Source organism: Erithacus rubecula, assembly GCF_903797595.1.
Source record: "Erithacus rubecula genome assembly, chromosome: 3".
Classification (NCBI taxonomy): Eukaryota; Metazoa; Chordata; class Aves; order Passeriformes; family Muscicapidae; genus Erithacus; species Erithacus rubecula.
The window spans coordinates 112138762-112160283 of NC_136689.1; the positions used below are offsets into that span (position 1 = coordinate 112138762).

The 21522-nt window shown below is 37.7% G+C and overlaps 1 protein-coding gene across 1 annotated transcript in view; it reads right to left on the reverse strand.

Moving 5' to 3' along the window:
• CA8 (carbonic anhydrase 8) overlaps window positions 1–21522 on the reverse strand; it is a 50266-nt gene that overhangs the window by 7069 nt on the left and 21675 nt on the right. Inside the window, exons 4-8 of the mRNA XM_079299735.1 lie at window positions 19322–19417; window positions 16850–16912; window positions 15460–15508; window positions 12787–12899; window positions 6473–6642 (exon numbers count right to left, since the gene is read on the reverse strand). Coding sequence (XP_079155861.1) covers window positions 6508–6642; window positions 12787–12899; window positions 15460–15508; window positions 16850–16912; window positions 19322–19417 — 456 coding nt within the window. The 3' untranslated portion in view covers window positions 6473–6507. The remainder of the gene's footprint in view (window positions 1–6472; window positions 6643–12786; window positions 12900–15459; window positions 15509–16849; window positions 16913–19321; window positions 19418–21522) is intronic.

The window sequence follows — 21522 nt, forward strand, 5'->3', positions numbered from 1 at the left end:
AACTTGTTTGTGAACTTCACAAATTACAAATGCTACTAGTAAACTGAGAGTAAAAACACGTGGATTTCTAATGTTAAGGTCCATTAAAATATAAATTTCACTGCAATCTGTTTAAACATAGAAATACAGTCCATAGTATTGCATCACCCATCCCATTTCTCAAAGGCAAGGTGCAGCTCCATGGCTCACTCTGGATTTGAATGTTCTTTCAATATTCTACAATCAGTCATCATACAATTCACAATTCCATAATGAGGAGAGTGCACCACCACCTGTTTAGTACTAGTTCCTTCCCACTGGCAATACCAGATTCCCTGTTCAGTATCCTGGGGAAAGGGCAACATAGTTTTGTTGCTACAACAGCTGCTCAGCAGCTCCAAAAGCATGCATTTTGCACTATCCATTCACAAACACACTGGATACAGTCACACATAGCCCTCTCTCAGTGCTGTCAAACTTATGCTGTACCAACTTCTCCTTGTCTGCTCAGACCTCTCAGTATCATACAGAGAGTCTCTGCAGTATTAGAAATGCAGTCTCTGTTCCTCCTACCCTAAATTACACCCTCCTTTTCCCCAGGCCTAGGAAATTCTTGCTATTTTAATGATGCAATTTAATTTTTTTCTCTAATCTTGAATTTACAACTAGGAAAAATTATATCAAGCATGTGTTTAACCTGAACTAATTTCTGCTATCATAATTCACAGGACATTGGATAAACTTGCAGCTACTTTCAGTCTGAGGTCTACCACAGATGTATGTGTATGTATGAGTGTGTAAATGCTCTTGTGTATATAAAAATTGATGCTTTCTCAGGAATTTCTGAATCAGTCATGAATGAAAAAATATTCAGGAGAACTTGAGTAATGTATGTATGTATGTAGATGGAGTAGGTATAAGACATCATCACACTTGGAGGATAATTATTTATGAATACAAAATACATTGTGTCTGAGATGGGGAGTTTTGACACAACACACTGGAGATCAAATTCTTTAGTTTACTAATTATTCTCAGAGGAAAGCAAATTAAATATATAACTTTAAAAAAAATCTATTCTTTTAGCAAATTGATTTTTAGAACAAGCTCTTACTGTCTTCTATTAAAAGAGCCTTGTGGATTTCAATGACTTCTGTAAGAAGCAGCTATTTGACCTCTTAGTAAACAGGAGCAATGCCATACACCTGCTCTATGCATGGAATCATGTGTACACACCTTGGTGTATAAAGGGATGGAGACATGTTGGTATGCCACACTGAGTTCATTGTCATTACAAATTCAAGTTGATATTCAAGTGTTTGAAATCAGAAGTCTTGCTCATCACAGATTAAACGTAAAAGAGGGGAAAGGCACATCTATCAAATCAGCTACATGTAAAGCAGCAAGAATTAAAGAGAGGATTATAAATCCACTGGAAACCATAAATAATGCTGTCTTCAGTGAAGAGTGCAGCACAGGAAAAATACTTATCCATTAGAAAAGCTGGCAAATCCCAAAATTCCAGCAAGCCTTCTGGAACAGCACAATTCACACACTGAGAAATAGTGTGTCAGGCCTAAAACTGTCAAATAAGTAGCATCTAATGAAATTGAAGATTTAAGATTTTTGTTGTTTGAGTTCTAAGAGTGGTAACATTTGTTTTCCTCACTATTAGGCTTTGCTGTATAACAATAGTAACTATAAATCTTATTCCAAGATCATCTGAAATTATCAAGAAATAGCTTAATGTCCATAGCAAGGGTTCTGAGCCAAGCAGGAAGTAAAAAAGAAACTAGCATTAACACTGAAGAAGTCACAGTGATATCCCTTCTCATTTCTTTCAGAAAATGGGAATCCAAATATCAAGTTCAAGCTAAGTCAGTAATGCACCCCAGGCAACAATGAAATTCTGCAGCTTTCTGGGCTGCACTAGGAAAAGCATTGCCAGCAGGTGGAGGGAAATGCTTCTACTCAGCACTAATAGAACACCTGGAGCACTGGGTCTGGTCCTGGGTTCCCCAGTTCAGAAGAAATACAGACACACTGGAGATCAGCAACTGGCTACAAGCATGGTAAAAGATTGGAGCACCTGTCATAAAAGGATGGCTGAGAGAGTTGAAACTGCCCAGCCTCCAGAAAATACGTTTCATCAGGGATTTTATCAATGTGTAGAAATACTTTATGAGAATAAGTAGAGAAGATGACACCAGACTGCATCTTCAGCAGCACCCAACGAAAGGAGAAGAGGCAATGGGTACAAACTGAAATACAGAAAATTTCATTTAAAATTAAGAAAAATCTTTCTCCATGCAGGAGTACACAGGTACAGTTTGCTTAAATACGTTAAGGATTCTTCATCCTTACAATATTCAAAACCCAGCTGGACATGGCTCTGAGCAACCCAAAGTAGTTAACACTGCTTTAAGCAGAGGAACAAACTAATAGATCTCCAGAGGCATCTTTCAATTACAACTACTCTGTTATTCTATTGCTCTTTATTCTCTAAATCTGAACTCAATTTTTTAACCTTCCATGTCTGAAAGCAAATCTGTACTGAGCTTTTCCTCCAAACTCCTTAACATCTTACTGGTTCTTTCACTATTGGGTATGATTTAAAGAGGTTAGAGATTTTTTAAACCTCTTTTTCAAAAGAAATGTATTTGAAAACTTCAGCTACTACAGGAGAGGAAGGATAAAAAGGTCATTAAATGGGATGTAATTTGGATGTATATCAAAAACCCTACCAGAACAGAATCATTAACCCCAAGGTATATGTATAGAGACATATGTTTTCAGCAGAAAAGAAGCAGAGCTAGGAGAGGCCAACTAGATAGCAGCTAACTTACTCTAAAACCCACTGGTTTAAAGAGAGCAGAGAAGCTACAAAGTTCTGTCTTGTCATCCTGAAAGCCCCCTTTAGAGATTGGCCAAACTTTATCTTCAAACTTAAGAGGAATATTTTGAGATCTGGGCTTTTCCATGACAGAGGAGCATTAAAAAAAAAAATAAATAGTTCTTTCCCTAGTATTACACACCATTGATATTCCATGTTTTTGTCAATTCTGCTTCTTATGCAACAAATTAGAACAAATTATATCAAAGATCAACATATGCCATTTGATCATAAGCCACAAAGAGTTCAGTTTTGTCAAGGTTTAAATCAAGGCTGAGGAGCAGATGTTCTGAAGCTTTGGGAGCATGGTGTGCATAGAGCCTGCATTCTGATTCAGTCAAAATTAATTAGACCTTTCAAACAACCTCTTTCTACTCCTGTGGATACACTTACACACACTTGATCTCCTTCTTTCCCTGACAGAGTAACAAGGTCATGAAAAACTAACATTCCTCAAACTTCAAGTGGCTGTGCCACACTGGATAGGAATTTAAAAAAAATACTGAAAACTTTACTGACAGGAGTTCAGCAGCCTTGAGAGAAGGGCACAGTGTAAGAAAATAAGTCAACAAGTATATTTGCAATTGTAATATTAAAGACATACCAGAGTTTTAAAATAAAAGATAATCTGCTCTTTGAAAAGAAATACTCCTCTTGAATCACTAGGAAGATGCTGCTCTGAAAAATATTACTTCCCCATCTACTACTGAGTCTTCATAGCAATATTCAGCTGATGCCAGCAGTTCCATCTTAAGGGACTTCCTTCCACTGAAGGAATGAATCTTTGTGAGGTCTGTGTGAAGAGTTACTGTTCCTCAACACCTTCCTCTTGGTGAAATGTGAGGATATCACTACAAAGTAAGCAGGATTGTTTCCTTCCCTTTTTACCTCTTTGCATAGAAGAAACATGAATAAAGCCATGTGATTTCTTTTTACACTTCCATTTTTTTAGCTCCCTAAACTAATGAAACCCTGATTAGCACAGTGCTACTTGGACTGACACACACAAAACTGAAAAGAGCTGACCAAACGAATTCCTGATAAATAATTCAATCAGGTGTAGAACAACAAGTGTCATTTCTTCTTGTGAGCTAGACTGTGCCAGGAGTCACAGTTCTTTCTCAGTGCTTGAGTGTTCATAATTAGTATGGCCCCACAGTGAGGACTATTACTTTGCATTAAAAATTCTATCATTTGAGAATTAAAACTGCAGATTATTTTGTGACGCGAAGCAGAGATAAATCTTATTATATAGAAAAAATCTTTGTAAGTATTGACAAATGTAATAAAATTTCAAACATGAAAGCAAAAGGGGAATTTTTACATTTCAATTCCATCATTGTAAAGGAAACTCTTTCATGCTTAAAATTCAAACTCAGTGTGTCAAGTAATTTCACTGTTACAGACTTGAATTACCTCCACTCGCCTGAGGGCATTATCACTCTCTGAGAAAAAATGTACTTTAATATTGCTACAATTTTCCCAAGTCACTTTTATGCTGAAGCTGGGATGAATTTGAAACATCCATTTCAAGATTAAAGTGACAACATTTGGTTTCTGCAAAGAACCATGTAATTGAGAATTGGTCTTAGGGATATGCCCAAAATTAAATATGGGAATGAGAAAATAATATTTTTAAAAGGTATCAATGTTTTGGGTTTTTTGTTTCATTTCTGGTATGCAGATATTAAATTGGGTTATAAAATTCCAGCAACCCCTTACTTCAAAAATGTTTAGATGCATACACTATATCAAATGCTTATGCTATATAGAAAGACCATGAAACTGTTGGTCACTATCCTAGTCAATTTAATAATTTCTATCATATGCAGGAGGAAGGATAATCTTCTCACTTCATTTTAATGGACCTATTTTTTGGAAGCACTGAATTGTCAATCTTTTTTATGAGTTATCTGCTGCCTGATCATTTGTTACTTCACATGAAATTGGGGACTGGACCCAGATCATGCTTTCAATGGGTTTAACTCCACAACAGAGCCTGACATGAACTAGAGAGGGCAAGAATTTAAAGTACAAACAAATATCCTTACACAAAATAGTGTATCAAAACCCTTTTAGCATGCTTTCCAGCATGCTTTTTTTTTTTCTTTACCATGCTTTCCAGATGAAACCCTAGATGAATCTGCTATTTTGCAACTTTGAAGAAATGTGAAGATAGAAAATCTGAGGCTTTTATATGATGTATTTCAACAGCAAATAGGGCAATGGGGAATACCCAATGTTTCTATTATTTAAATAAAGTTTTTTGTGGGAAATGAGAGGGGAAATTTTAAAAGCAGTAATTCTTATTGAAGAAAGCAATCAAACATATTCTTTTCTTGAAATTTTCCCAAATTTGCTCTCTTATTATTTGCATTAAAGCAGGATCACTTCATTTCAAAATCAGCCATACAGCTGGTGCCTCAACTCATTACTTTCAATGCAACAATTTTCCTCAGAATAATAGAATTGTTTAAGTTAGAAAATACCTTTAAGACCATCATGTCCAACCATTAACCCAGCATTGCCAGGTCCACCACTAAACCATGTCACCAAAATCACATCTATACATCTTAAATGCCTTCAGGGATGGTGACTCAACCATTTTACTGGACTTTAACTCTCTTTGTATCTCATTGCCAGGTTTTTCATTACAGTAAAATGTCCATTAACTTAAGTATAACGAGGATTAGGAGTAACTGTTGAGCATTGAGGGGATTTATTTTGTAACTAGTAGAGGCTGGGGTACATGACATGAGAAGTTTTAATAATTGAAGCAGGGTTCATGCAGGTTCACATGTGTATTTCTCTTATGTCCTCCTCACATTCTTGCTCTGTGAGTCAATGAAGGTGGAAAAGAAGCAGCAACTACTTTGATGAATGAAATATAAATTAGCCATGACAGAAATTAATTTTTTTTCCTCTTGTACTTTCACTGGAGTTGCCCAAAACTGAGTCTTGTTGGGAAAGAATAGCATTATACAAAAAAAAAAAAAAAAGGGAAAAAAAGAGCGCACTTCATTTTAGACTTAAGGGCCTCCTTCCAGAACTACTACCCTGCTTTTTTAACAGGGTGAAAAGATCCACCAATGGCTGGCCTTCTAGAAATATGGTAAGGAATCAACCAGCAAAATTTAGTAACTGGAGAAATATGCCACACAACCAAGGCATACTGTGTTCTTCCTCAACGCAGCAGGAGAAATTTAAAGCTACAAGAAGTAATTGTGATGCAAATGGCCATCATGATTCACTGCCTGGATGGTGGTGAATGACTTTCTTGCTTTCTATTGCTTTGCTTGCATGTATGGCTTTTGTTTTACCTATCAAACTGTCTTTGCCTGAACCCACAAATTCTCTCACTTTTACCCTTCTGATTCTCTCCCCCATCCCACCCATGAAAGTGACTGAGCAGTCTGTGGGGCTTGGCTGCCAACTGGAGTTAACCATGACATAACCATATTATACACAGAATGCAACAGAAATTACAAGACAAAATTTACAACTGCAATAATGTATCACAACATAAGCCAAAATTAAGTGCATTTTCTACTGTAGCTAAATAATTTCAAAGTTTTGTTTTTTCCGCTAAGATTTACTTACCTGACTGAAGATTCATCATTGTTCTTCCTCCTCTGCTACTGAAATGCAGCCCTGATGATTCTATCACTAAGTGGCTGAGTTGGTCTGAAGTTGTCTCCTAGGATTCCATCAGAGCCCTCTAAAAGTTCAGCACCTTTAACGTGAGTCCTCAGCCTTCGAAATTCCTCTATCTGAAAGACAGGAAAACAGAAATGAAGAAGCTGAGACACATTCTTCACCATGGAACTAATGATCAAAACCAGCTTTGTCCAGATAATTCTGCAGCTTTGAAAATTTGAGTGTTCATATTGGAGGTACCATATAGTAAGGTCAATATACATTAATAACATTTTAAAATAGTTATCAGCATTGTCAAAACATTTGAGATATAGAGAGAAACAAGAACTCTTATGCACATGGTTTGACAAACTTATCCTTTTTTCTTTTCACAACTTCTTTTAGGATCTATAACATTGGCCATTGCAGCTTATATCCTATGAATCAGCCTTACTGTTGTGTATTTAGGGGAGTAATTCCAGTCTTCTTCAAAGAAGTGCATTTCAGGAATAACTTGCTTTACTATAAATTGCTTTGAAATTCTCCTAGCGATTTACTTACTGCCTGAAACTGTTACTATCTTCTAAACCAGAATAATACTGAACAGATTCTTAGCTTTAAAGGATGTCTGTTGACATTTTTATATAGAAAAATACAGTTTCTGTGATCAAAACAAAATACTGCTTCAAAAGATCTGTAGGTGTAGATAGTCAGGAAGTCAAATAATGTAAAAAATAAACATAAAATATTTCAGTTGAGCCAAAACAAATATGTTTCTTGCTTATTTCTTTTTAAGATTTTTCTAAATCTAATCTGGTGTAAGGAAGCAGCTTCCATCTTCATCCCTCATATTAGCATCAAGTGCTGTGTGATAAAAGACTTTATGTTTCTGTTCACCAGTGCTCTTTTTAGGAGTCTGGTATTTTAACTGGTTTTTAGTCTGGTGTTTATTCTGGTATTTGCTGGATACAGCAAATGTACTTGATGGCTGGCTCCCCTAGCCTCAGCCTTTATACTTGTACTGACCCTGTGATGTTTCATGATGCAGTTCATCTCTAACTTGAAAGTGAAGATACACAGAAAATAAAATGAAGCCTGGAGTATACAATCATTTTAACATTTAAGACATTATAGAGTTAATTTCTCCATGAAAAACACTCTACAAAATATTACAGGGAGAATGTAAGCATGATTCCAGAATTAAATTAAATGAGGTACTAAACAGCAGGTAATGGCATTTTTATTCTTATCCTGCCTACAGAGAATACTTTCTTACTGCAACCTGGAACACAACTGCCCTTGTTGTTTTCTACTCTATAGTAGTACTGACACAGACTTATTTACTTGATTTAGATGCTAGCTCTTCTCTGCTTCATTTTCCTCAAAAAACAGTGCACTTGGAAATCAACACTCAGCTTCTGGCAGCTGAGATATAAGGCAACAGCTTAGACTGCAAAAATGAAAAAGCTCCTTGAAGGTGCTTTTAGAGGCAGAATTCTGTTATAGAAGATTGTTGTTGTTTTGTTTACTTAAAGCAAACTGAAAGCAAACCCACTACCAACTTGGAATTGAAAAGTCTTCAGAACTCAAGGGCTGGTAAATCACTGAAGGAGTTCTGTAAAAGCATCCTCTTTCACCATCTGAATCAACTCTGGAAAGTCTGAGATAATTGCAGTTTAGGAAGGAGCACTTTACAAAAATGTGCCTTTTGTTTGATCTTGTGAGAATGAGATACTTCAAACAAACACAGATGAAGGAGAGAGAAGAGCAGACTCTCTGCAAAGCTGGCATTTGTGAGTTGTCTCCTACTGTAACTATAAATGCCCCATCCCTGTTCCTGCAGTGAAATCTTTCTCCAGGAGGTACTCCTTACAAAGCAGCTTCCAGTTTCTTCAGTCAGAAGAGAAGAACCAACTTGATCTCTGTGCCTGCTCTTTAGTCTTTAGGGAAGTCAAGAATTGTAGCTCTGTCCCAAGGGGGAACTTCTTCTGAGATCAACAGCCTCCTTGTTTAGTTGTTCCTTCCATGCCGTGACAGAGACCCTCTACACACATGGTGGTTTGCCCTACTCATGAGAAGTACTTCTGTCAGAAAAGGACACTAGCTGTGCCAGCACTGCTTTCCCTATTAAATTTCCATGTGGCAAGGTAATAGGCACATCACACACATGATGTGCCCTGCTCATCCTGTTTCACCCCTTACCATCTCCTCCCAACCCCTCACAAGTCAATGCTGTGAAATACACCCTGCAGGACTGCCAATGAAATAGATGTTTTAGAGGCATATTGTCAAGTACCCTTGGATAGTCACATACTTTTACCAGGAATAGCCACTTTGGAAAGCTCCTCTCCTGCCCAGAAGACATTAATGATGACCTAAGCCTGTTCACATTGAAATTTGGGATTAAGTTCTAACCAGCGTAGAGGCAAATCCACAATGTGAACAGCTGCATTTCTACTGAATAAAACAATTTGTGTTCACATTAAGTTGAATTTTTTTTTACCACTTATATTCAGATCCTGAACACTGCATTTCTATGTTTCACTTACATATTTGCTGAAGAATAGAGCACACAAAACTAAGAATTTGCACATTTTCTATAAGCATTTCTTTGATATGAGGTATAGAATCATTATCCTTCTGTTTGAAAATTTCACATCTCCATAACTCCTTCCAAGAACATGAACCTACTTCCCAGCACCCAGAATACCATGAAGCTCTGAGTGTTTTGTTCTACAGTTTGCATAAATTTTGTACAATTTCCACTCCAGCTCCATTTGCCAGTTACTATTTCTGAATGAGGTAGAGAAAAGGACCAGAGACCATGCCATTCAATAAAAGACCAGTTAACTCTGACAATGAATACAGAAGAACAAGAGCTCCTTCTGCATCGTTTAAAATCCTTATTCTGAGTGGCTTAAACAATGCACTTGTTCAGGGCTTCAGCACATTATTCACGTATGTCTCATTTTTTTCAAATATAGTAGAGAGAAACATGACCAAGTCTTTTTCAATTACTTCCTGTTTTTTACTGGCCTAATAGGAGTTTCCTCCCACCTAATTTCAGCAGGATACATGCATGTGTGAATCAGCACAGTTCATTCTGGGCTGTGTATTTCAATATAAGTCAAGAGAGGATGACAAAAATCACAATAGGAGGACAGGAATATGCACAGAATGACCCATGAAGGACTTTTTGATGGAAGTGAAGTCTCATGACAAAGAAAATTACTTCCAGTGATGAAAAAGCACTCCTCAGGATTCCAGGAAAGTACATCCTGATGCTGCAGTCCTGAATTGCTCTTCTGCAATTCATATAACCAGCACACTCAGATGTCCTTTCACTTAACACTGACTTAGACCAGTAGCCTATCAACTCATCAGCTGATCTTTACTATCTGAAAATGTCTTCAGGAAAAAAAAAAAAAAAAAGGTTCTCTACGTGGCAATGGTCAGCCTAATGTTTCTATGTCAAAATAGTTACTTCATTGTTTCAAAATAACAAAATGTGAAAATATTTTGCACGTGACCCTAAAATAGAATGGCAATTTTATTCTTTTTTTGCCCTTATGACCTGCAGTTTGTTAAGCTGATCAATATTACCGTGTTAATTGCAGAAAATTAGCATCTTGTCTCCACTATATGAACTAGTTTGATCAGAGGAAAGAAATAGAACCTATTCCATATTATATTATGTAGTTCTTAATTTACTTGTTATTGACACTCAGAACTTAATTATTTCGTGGCCTGAAAAATGAAAACAGCCTTGAATTTGTCTCGCACTGGCTATAGCCACAGATGCTACCAGTATTTATATAAAGCACTTGACATTTCATTATTATCTCAAAAAAGGAACTTCTGCAAGGTAATGACACATGTAAAAATAATGTATTTAAACCTATTAGAAATGCATTTGCACTGGAATCTATGATTTAATGCTACAAGCTGGCTTAATAAAATTAAATGCCTCTACCAGTTTCCATGGAAGATTCAAAATGGTCTATCCTATACTACATCCTCTTATTTCCCACAGACAAAAGCCCTTGCATTTCTAATCTCTCCTTAATCTCTCCTGGGCAACCTGCTCTAGATGAACCCGCTTTAGCAGGGCATTTGGAATAGATGATCTCCAGAGGTCCCTTCCAATCCCAATCATTCTGTGGTTCTGTGATTAAATGAAATCTCTCATAGGCACTTGTGCCCACATGCACAAAAGAGGCCAGATATTTCATTGCAGCCAAAATGCTAATTACAATTTAAAATCTTGGAATTTTGGGTTATAATATAATATTCTAGAGCCAACAAAATCTTAATTTGGGCATCATGGAGACCTCACAAGACCTTACAATTTACGAATCCCAGAATCCTCTCCTCTCACTCCATATTTATTTTTCATTGACATAATTATTTTATAAATACATTTATTTTTCATTGACATCTGAAAGCAATATCTGATGAAATACAATTTTTTTATCCCACCTTGGTAAAAGCCTTTCAAGTTCTTAATGATTATCTTTCCTGCACAACCTTAACTTTAATGATGTTGCAATCATAACTATCATTAAGGAAGATTTTTCTACTTGATGCTTATCCATGACAAGTATAGTGGACCATCCTGGCATAAGTCTGCTCCAATCCATCACTCGACTCCAGTGCCACCTCTCACCCTCATACAAGTGCCAGAGAGAGGGAAAAGCCCCTCCATGACTTGCATGCCCTTCATCACTGCAATGTTTTTGGATTGAGTTTACACCTATGCATCAACACAAACCAGCTACCCCTCACCTTACAGAGGCCATGGTTGTGAATCTCAGTCTTTGCCCCAGGCACTATGGGTCACTCTCTTCCCCAGGCACAATATTCTTTTCAAGAGTCTTATCCCCTTCACACAACACTCCAACATATTGCCTTTTAGTGGTAAATTAGTACATAGTAATACTAACTAGAGTTGCATTTCTCTTCTTAAACCCCTTTTTGTGCTCTTGATGTTTCCCACTACATGTAGATGGTTTAAATTTGGTTCTCTGTGCACTGACTGGATTAAAAGGGAATAGAGAGTACAAAATCTGCAACTAGCAATGTTATACTATGTCTCAGTGTAATAGCCATGGACTTTGTAGATCTCATTAAATCCCCTTATTTATCAATATCATATCTGGACAAATAGCTGACAAGTTACAAAATGCACTCTGTCTTTAAAAGTTATTCTGAATCTAATAATGCTAACAGAATGCTATTTACTCAGTACTAAGTAATGCATTTACTCAGTAGTAAGCAGCCACAAGTCTTACCTTTTCATAAACAAATAACAGACTCATGATGGAATGCATTTACCTTGTAGCTACCAGACAAATAACTTATTGGAAGCTATTGCTTTTTTCCTATGATTAGATCTAGAATTCAGTTTTCATAAAACAAGAAATGCTGCCAATTTTAAATTGTTAAAGATGTTAAAATATTGTGTTGGCATCAGTAGTAAAATTTTAAATTATTAAAGCTGAATTAATACAAATCTGAATTCATCACCTTTTATACTTTTTTAACATGTTTCAGAGCAGGCAATGAAAATGAATGCATACAGCTTCAGGGATTCTAGGTAGTTTCACTTAAATTAAATGCACATTCCTCCAGATGGGACTCACAGACTATGAGTTTCATCAGGAGTTTGCTTTGCTTTTACTAGGATTATTTGTAGACAGACTTGAAATGTTTTACATAGAAAGGCTCACAACTGCTAGATTTAATTTAAGAAAAAAAAACCCAAACATTTAAAAATAAATATGTGCAAAATCAAATTTAAATAGGTAGTTTCCATTTGACATTTATTATAAAACTGAATTTTAAAAGAGCCAGATAAATTAAATACAGTTCAATGCAATCTAGCCAGTCTGAACTACATTAATGTTTTTCATTCTCCAGGACACAGTGCCTCCCTGTGCTTTTCTGTTCCTTTAACATTAAAAAGCAGTGATATTTGAAAGCTTACAATTACAAAGAATTTAATTTCTTTTGCCCACCGAGTTCCTTTTTCGTTTTCATTCACTTAAACATAAGAATCATTTTAAATGCAGATGATAAATGATAATAAGTTTTTTCATCTCTGACCTTTGCATTGCTTTCAGTGACTCAAAAGGTTTAACCTTTACTTGAAAAGCCATGTACTGATCTAATGGGATCTTTAAGGAGAACAGACATCATGTTCTGATATATACATTTGCACGCTATAACCTTTAGCTCATAACCATATTCCAAGGTCACTCTCTAAGCACAGCTGTTACCTGCACTTGGGACACAGTCAAAGGATAGCGAAATAATATCCAGGTGACACCTTCACTGCAGGGTGGAATGGTCAGAGAGCCCTCATACACCCAGTAGTCACGCAGAAGAGGATCTGAAATCAAAGGAAACATGGAATTTTAATGACATTAAGGAAGTTAATGGTCTCTTTCCGTTATGACAACTGTGGGCTCACTTGCATGATGAAGTTAGTAAGCAGCAGATAAGGTGCAAATTTATAATCTGCCAAGCACTGCCCACTACTTCCTCATACGAATGTATGTGAGCTAGTGGTCATTATATTACAGTAAGTTACCCTGCAGAGGAGCACTTTAGATGTGGAAATGCCACTTTGTAGATGTGAAAAAAACAAGTGCACAGCTCTTTAAATTAACACAGCAAATAAGCAATGTTATGGGAATAGAAGAATTCCTGTTCATGTCAAAAGCTAAAAGAGACATTGAATTTTGAAGGCAGAGGGTATGTGGTGATCGAATTTTATTAACTTCTACATTTAGGATATGTCTCAAGAGTTAATTGTATTCCATTTTTAGAAAAATAAATTAATGAAAATTCAGCTGAAGGAAAACTCTTCACTTTGCGTTTCAGGTGACATTTTTTGAGATGCACTGGTCTTTCTACCTTTGGAAAAGTGAGTTGAATTTCAGAGGGGGAAAAAACATCAAGGTTTACCTCATAATTACATATTTTTTTAAGTTAATGCATTTATTAACAGGTTTATAAATAATGGTTACACTAAACAGTTGTTGCTGAAGAAAATGGACAATATTTTGTCTATGCATTGTTTTAACTCTACATACAACATATTTGATTTTAAGTATTTTAGTTATTTTAATTTCTCATAGATTCTAATCACACTGCACTTAATAAATGAGACAACACAGGGCTTCCCTTTGCTGCTGTAGGCCATACAGCCTAAGAAGTATGGAGAGGAAACTGTCTGATTGTAAAAGAGGGGACAACAAGCAAACCTAGAGAGAAACTGGAGACAAAGTGTGGCTAATCATGGCATGAAGAGCCAGGAGGAAGGTTGTGACTAGCTTGACAGAATGGGAGACTGTAAACAAATAAACCTGCTTGGTCAAACTAACCTGTTACTGTCATTTCACCACTAGCTCAGAGGAATACCAGTAGAATTAAATCTTGCTAATAAAGTCTGTGATTGTCAGTAAATGGATTTTGTTTTGTTGGTGCAATTTTCTTTCTCATCTATGGAATTATGTAGCAAATCCATTGACAGCAAGTTGCATTATCAAACACTCAAAAGTTAAGAAATGCAAGAATTAATTCAGCCCATCCTGTGCATGCATTGTGATACAGTGTTGTTACACGATCATGTGTTTCTTTTCTGGAGAACCTTTCATCATTTTCTTGCAAAGACAGATGACTTTGTTTTGAAAAGTAAATAACATTATTTAGAATTCTCAGTACAATGTGAGGTGCTTGGTCTTCTTTTTCCCAAGCTATTGGAATCCTGCTTGTTGGAATATTTTCTCATTTTTCATATTTCTAATACACTCATTTCTCCAGTGCCTGAGAGCTTAAGTGAATTAATGTATCCTCCCATACCCTTGAGTGGTGAGGAAGGATAGATTATCCCCTCACTTTAAAGCTGGGGAACTGAGGTAGAGAAGATGAGGTCAAATGCATCTATTCATTTGAAGTGTTCAATATGACATGCTTAGAACCTGATTTCTCAGAGTATTTAACTTTCTATAGCACATAATACAGTCAGAGCACTGCTCCCATTGACTTCTCTTGGAGGTGTAAGCACTCAGCACTTCTGCAAATCAGACCCCATGATCTCAAGTCGGGCACCTAGAAAACGAGGAACACATAGTTAGAGATGACTTGTGAAATTCTTTGTTTATGTGACTTGATCAGCATCAAACAGGAACTGTGAGGCAGGGGTCCTGTAAAAAAATAACTTATGGTCATGCAATCAGGTGATGTTTCATAATGGATATGCATTATAGGCACAGGCTGCCTTAATTCCTGCAATTCCTAATTGCTGAGCACTTGACTTTGCAACCTAGACAATATGCTTTTGATATAATGAATATAGTTTAAACGTAGACCTAGGCTACCTTGAAAAATGAAAGATCTTGCCACTATGTCAGAGTTTAGCTCAAATGGATTCCTTGCAGAAACATTTCTTTTTAGGATTTTAAAAAAAAAGTCACATTTCTTACTGTTACACTTTAACTTTTAGCTATGTAAGTTTGAATTTGTCTCCCTTGTTGTCACTTCTTTTATGCTATACAACTGTCATTGCATAATGACATTGTCTTTTGATTCTGCCAAAAAAACTACCTTGTTAAGTGGGTAGCCTTACACTTCCTATTTCATGACCAAGTAGAGAAAGGAATACACAGAGCTGTCTCCATAGTTGGGTTGGTAAATCCTCAACAAAGCACGGTGTTGTCATCAGTGCACAGACTACAGTATCACATCCCACTCACATGTGCAGATTTACAGTAAATTCCAATGGGACTTCACCACTATCCCTGTTAGGATGTGCATTACCAAAATGCATTGCCACCTTATGGAACACACTGAGGCTTGCAGTTTAGGCTAGGCTTTAGATTAAGATTGTCTCAGCCTCTGCAATCAGCTACTAATCCACACATGCAAAAGTAAGCAAAGGCACCTACCTGGCAATAAAGAGTTGGGATTAAAACAGGGTATTGTTTTGGACTTTCCCTGAAAAAATGAATACAAATCAATCTCATCTCTAGCTTCTAATAAAAATGCTGATGAATGATGAGGTAAAACACATTCTGTGTCCTTTTAGAATTAAACCTTGAATTCCTGTGGAAAGCAACCTCATTAAGAGCCCCCACTTAATCATCATTGCATTTGTCCTTGCAGCTACACAAACACATATTTTTATTCTCTTTTTTATTTAATTTTTAAGCTTATCCCAGCAATTTGTTAATTTTCTGCCTTTAGCACCTGGACTTCTTTCAGACCCCAGCCTGGAAATTCTCTACATGAAATTCAGGGGTTTCATACAGAAAGAGTTAAAAAAAACAAGGGCCAAAGTGACCTTTATTTAACTGATGTGGATAACACTTAATAAAATAATGCTGGTTCCATATATTTAATACATGAAAATGTTATATATGCCAAAGTATGTTTGATGCTGACCCTTTGAAAGTCACCATTATAACATAGTCGCACAATGGTGACCTTCCTCTGCTTGGCTGTTGTCTCAGTAATGAAAATAGAGTTCCATACACTAGTGTTTTCTCTGACACTTTCACAAATCAAGAATTTATAGTATTAAACATCATGAGTGAAGTTTACCATATACTATTTGACTAAAAAATTTTTATTAGTTTCTAATTTTTCTGCACTTCAGGATCTGCTGAAGTGAATGGTAATCTCTTCAGACCAATAAAAAAACATGTCATACAATACATCTCAAAATCCTTTTAAAAATCAAAGGTATGTATGATTATTTCTGTGTTACAGATCATGATGCAAAGAGAAGGAAGTAACTTGCCCAAGGTCATTTAAGAAAGTGTCAACATTTTGGAGAGCGCTCTAATCTCCTCAGTCCTGGTAGGATTACTATCTGCCCTTCAGGACCCCACACACAATCCACTTGACAAGCTGGCATTGTGTTTTTGCTGATTTCCCTGCAAGTTAATATGGGTGCTCAGTTCATCTGTTCTTTTCCTCCACAGATGAAAACCAGGTAAGTTTGGTGATATGGCTGCTGCTGTTCACTGAGCATGTTGCAGTGCTTGTACTCACACTGACTCCATGAAAATCACTGAAAAGATAGGACTGGCAAGCAGCTACTGGTATAGATCAAACTTTCTGACCACCAGAAAAAGAAGTACAAAAACATATATATTAGCTGAATAAGATTATCTGAATAAAATGCTGAGGTTTTCTTGCTGGCCACCAAATGAGAGCTTTAACATGTGGTTTTACTACAGACACATCTGAAATATTTCTCTTGGCTCCATGCAGACCCTTTGCTCACTGTCTCTCTGGTCATTAAAGGAAGCATTGCTTCGGACAATGCCTTACCTTGTACTGGATGTCCTGAAGAATTTCAGTTACAGCCTTTAGGCCCACATGCTCTTTTCCTATCTGAAATATAGGGAGCAAAGGTGAGTTTCAGTATCTTGGTATTTCAGAAACTGTGAGACAAAACACAGGTCAACCAGAACAGTAAGTACTATAGCTGTTTTAAGTTTAGCTACACAACCTTGTGTTAATCAAACACACTGATACATGACAACTCCAAAAATTAAATCATTATAACACCACCAGCCAAAATTAAAAAGGGCTTAAATAACTTTAAAGCAGAGACAGAAACTCACAGAACAAGAGAGAGTCATAATTAAGTCTGATAGATTTTGATTAGCCCTGTTTTGCAGCACCTATTCTATGTGGAGTCAAAATCATGCAGTATTGTTGCATATAAAACCCAAGGATACAGTTTGTCCCTACTGGCTTTTGTCAGAAAAGTACACAGAAAGGAACAGAATGAACAAGCATAACAGACAGTTCTTGAATTTGTTCCCATAGCATTGCAAATGTGGCCCAAGGTATCTCTGAAGCTCAGAGGAGTTTCTCCCTGCCTGTAGAGTGCAGAACAGCAGATTCCCTCTCTCACAGCATCTCTGGGATCCTGCCAGGGAAAGCCAGGCTCCCGGCAGGCTGCAGCACTGCCTCTGCTAAATGCCTGCAAGGCACAGGAGATGGGGCTCTAAAGAAACACATCGAGATAAGAGATTCTAATTTTATATGGACGTTGCTCACTCTGCACACTGAACTCAGCTGCTTCTGACTCAAATCACCCATTCCAGGATCCTAGTTTGATCTTCAGAACAAAATCAGAAGAGGCAGAATGGCCTGCAGCTTGATTTCGTTGCCAACATGTACAATTACAAGGTGAGGAAATAAGCCAGCATGAGTAAGAACAGGAGAGCTAGACCCTGAAAAATTTGTTTGCTTTTTGTTTCTCTTGGAATAGAATGACACAGTAGCCACTGGAAGGAAACAACTGAATGTCAACAAAAGGTACTTTGTTATTTCTAGGAATTCAAGAGCATTTTCTTTTGTTTCAGAATGGAATTTCAATTTTAAACCTTCAAAGTGCATAAAATATATTGAAGTTACTTCAAAGATGCTGCTTCTAAATTAATAATCCCCAAGGGCTCTCACTTAAATATTTTCACTGACCTTAAAATAATGTCTTTTGAGAACCGTGGTACAAATTACTTTTCCATGCCTTTACTGAGAAAAAAATGGTCACCAATTTTCCTCTCCCTGTATTCCTATCCCTTTAATAAGCAGCTTAAATATGGTCAATTGTAAATATATGATGCCTTTTTTGGCTAATGAAAAAGCCTTTCTGGAATGCATAAGAACACTGATGTGGGTGAGAGACCCAAAATGGAAAATGCATAATTGAAGTTTCAAATTTATTTAAGAACTTATATATAACTTTCTAACTGACTCGGAGGTTACCTCTGCTGGAATGAGAAGGTGACTTACATAAGCAATTATCACACAGCCCTCTAGGACACAAAGCTGAAGACTTTCTAACTTCCATTTTTAGCAGTTCTATCTGAGTGTTGAGGCAGCAATCAATGTACCTTTAAATTCAGAGGTAAAGCTCAAAGGCACTCATAAACTCGTTATGAAATACGACAAATTAATAATACCACTGTGAAAGAAAATCCATTTGATCTAAGCATGAACTCTATACCTCTTCCTCCAAACCCACTTAAATAAAACAGTTTGCCATTTCTCATGAGGTAGATGAGAATGTGGTGTTTGAGGACTAAAACTGAAAATCTTTATAGGGTACAGACCTTGAAAAACCTTCAACAGCAATTAAATTATAATACTAACTTCCCAGATTTCATTACACCTTGTCCCCAGGAAGCTTTAAGTCTCCTCATTGCAGGCTTTTCTGAGGGTCTCTGGCAAGTCCTGTTAACACTCTCAGTCACTGAAGAAGTAATATGCCACATTTGTCCTGTGTTAAAAAACACACTTGTCCCTGTGATCAGGAAAGCAAAATCCCACTACCAGCTTTTAGCAGTTCCAATTGGTTTGCAAGCCTTTTTTCCAATCTTTCTTCCTCTCCTCTGTCTACTTCCTCAATCTCTGAACAGCAGAACCAGCCAGGAATTAAGAGAAATACATCACAGAGATATTGAAGCACTTGTCCCTCCTGACAGCCCTCATTCTGCCCTCAGAGGAATGAAGACTGGATGTCTACTTACAGCAAGAACCACAGAAAGATGCCTAACTGTGTATTACCCCTTCTTTAACTAGTGTAGTTCCAATATCCTGTTTAAACAAGAATTGATTGCTTACACACATATAGAAGACATGACTGAAAAATATCTTTCAAATAGAATACCAGCAGTCATACATTGTTTTCTATTATCAAATCATTAAAAATTAAATAACATGGAAAGGACCTCATTATCCTCAGATAAATGACAGTGCATTGTAACAAGTGTAACACAGGAGACTTACCTGCACAAACAAAGCAATAATAGCTATGCCGTGCTTCTTCCCTACTGCCTCATCAATGCTGCTGTACAGTGTGGAGTTCCAGTGCATTAGATGAAGCTAAAACAAAGCAGTGCAAATAGAGCAATAGAGAAATATGTTTCATAATTAAAAACACCAGCAATGAACATAAATTAACAAAGCCTCAGCATGTTGTGTGTGCATGCATGACTACACATATGTGCATACTCACAGCTGTGCATGCAGGGATAAGTGGATTTACTATTGTAAATATCAGGAACACCAACGAAAAAAACAGATAAATTTGCAGATAAAGTGATGTACAGCCAGTTACCAAAGATCTACAGCAAAGGTGTGAATGACTAGAGTAATGATGATTTAACAACTCCCTCAATCTGAATTCTGAAATAATGTCAGCTAATGAAATCCACCAGCATTGCCTCTCAGCCAGCCAGTCAGCTCTCTCCCAAGACAGGAGAATTATTATGGACATAGGCTGTCCAAACACACGTTAGACTGACTGAATGTACTATCATTGACTGTACCACTTGTCTCACACACAACCTCCCAAGATGAAACATTCAAATGTCAGTAATAAGAGTAGAAGTGATTTTAGAAAAAGTTAAACATAAAGTCAAACACAGATAAGTGACTTGAGGACCCCCTTAGGGATAATGCATGCATATATAGGAGGTAGCAGATACTGGACAGTAAACACAGTCTGTTGAGGTGAAGTGTCACAGCATAATCTGGGAAGTAGTGTTTGAGAAAAGGGCTGGAAGACTGACTATCAGGAAGTTGGAAAAGGAGGAAAGAAGGGAAAGAGTAGAGGGGGAAGAGAAAAGTGCTGGAAAATAGGGAGGGAGGAAGGAAGGAAGGAAGGAGGGAAGGAAGGAAGGAAGGAGGGAAGGAGGGAAGGAGGGAAGGAAGGAAGGGAGGGAGGGAAGGAAGGAGGGAAGGAAGGAAGGAAGGGAGGGAGGGAGGAGGGAGGGAAGGAAGGAAGGAAGGAAGGAAGGAAGGAAGGAAGGAAGGAAGGAAGGAAGGAAGGAAGGAAGGAAGGAAGGAAGGAAGGAAGGAAGGAAGGAAGGAAGGAAGAAGGAAGGAAGGAAGGAAGGAAGGAAGGAAGGAAGGAAGGAAGGAAGGAAGGAAGGAGGAGAAGGAAGGAAGGAAGGAAGGAAGGAAGGAAGGAAGGAAGGAAGGAAGGAAGGAAGGCAAGGAAGGAAGGAAGGAAGGAAGGAAGGAAGGAAGGAAGGAAGGAAGGAAGGAAGGAAGGAAGGAAGGAAGGAAGGAAGGAAGGAGGGAAGGAAGGAAGGAAGGAAGGAAGGGAAGGAAGGAAGGAAGGAAGGAAGGAGAAGGAAGGAAGGAAGAAGGAAGGAAGGAAGGAAGGAAGGAAGGAAGGAGGAAGGAAGGAAGGAAGGTATAGGAAGGAAGGAAGGAAGGAAGGAAGGAAGGAAGGGAAGGAAGGAAGGAAGGAAGGAAGGAAGGAAGGAAGGAAGGAAGGAGGAAGGAAGGAAGGAAGGGAATGGAAGGAAGGAAGGAAGGAAGGAAGGAAGGAAGGAAGGAAGGACAGGAAGGAAGGAGGAAGGAAGGAAGGAAGGAAGGAAGGAAGGAAGGAAGGAAGGGAAGGAAGGAAGGAGGAAGGAGAAGGAAGAAGGAAGGAAGGAAGGAAGGAAGGAAGGAAGGAAGGAAGGAAGGAAGGAAGGAAGGAAGGAAGGAAGGAAGGAAGGAGAAGGAAGGAAGGAAGGAAGGAAGGAAGGAAGGAAGGAAGGAAGGAAGGAAGGAAGGAAGGAAGGAGGAAGGGAAGGAAGGAAGGAAGGAAGGAAGGAAGGAAGGAAGGAAGAAGGAAGGAAGGAAGGAAGGAAGGAAGGAAGGAAGGAAGGAAGGAAGGAAGGAAGGAAGGAAGGAAGGAAGGAAGGAAGGAAGGAAGGAAGGAAGGAAGGAAGGAAGGAAGGAAGGAAGGAAGGAAGGAAGGAAGGAAGGAAGGAAGGAAGGAAGGAAGGAAGGAAGGAAGGAAGAGGAAGGAAGGAAGGAAGGAAGGAAGGAAGGAAGGAAGGAAGGAAGGAAGGAAGGAAGGAAGGAAGGAAGGAAGGAATCTACTGAAAAGTAATACGCATTTTCAACATTAGTTTTTCCAGAAATAAATGTAACTCTAATCTCTGTGCCTAGGTCTGATAACACTGTAGAGCTTCAACATCCTAAGCACA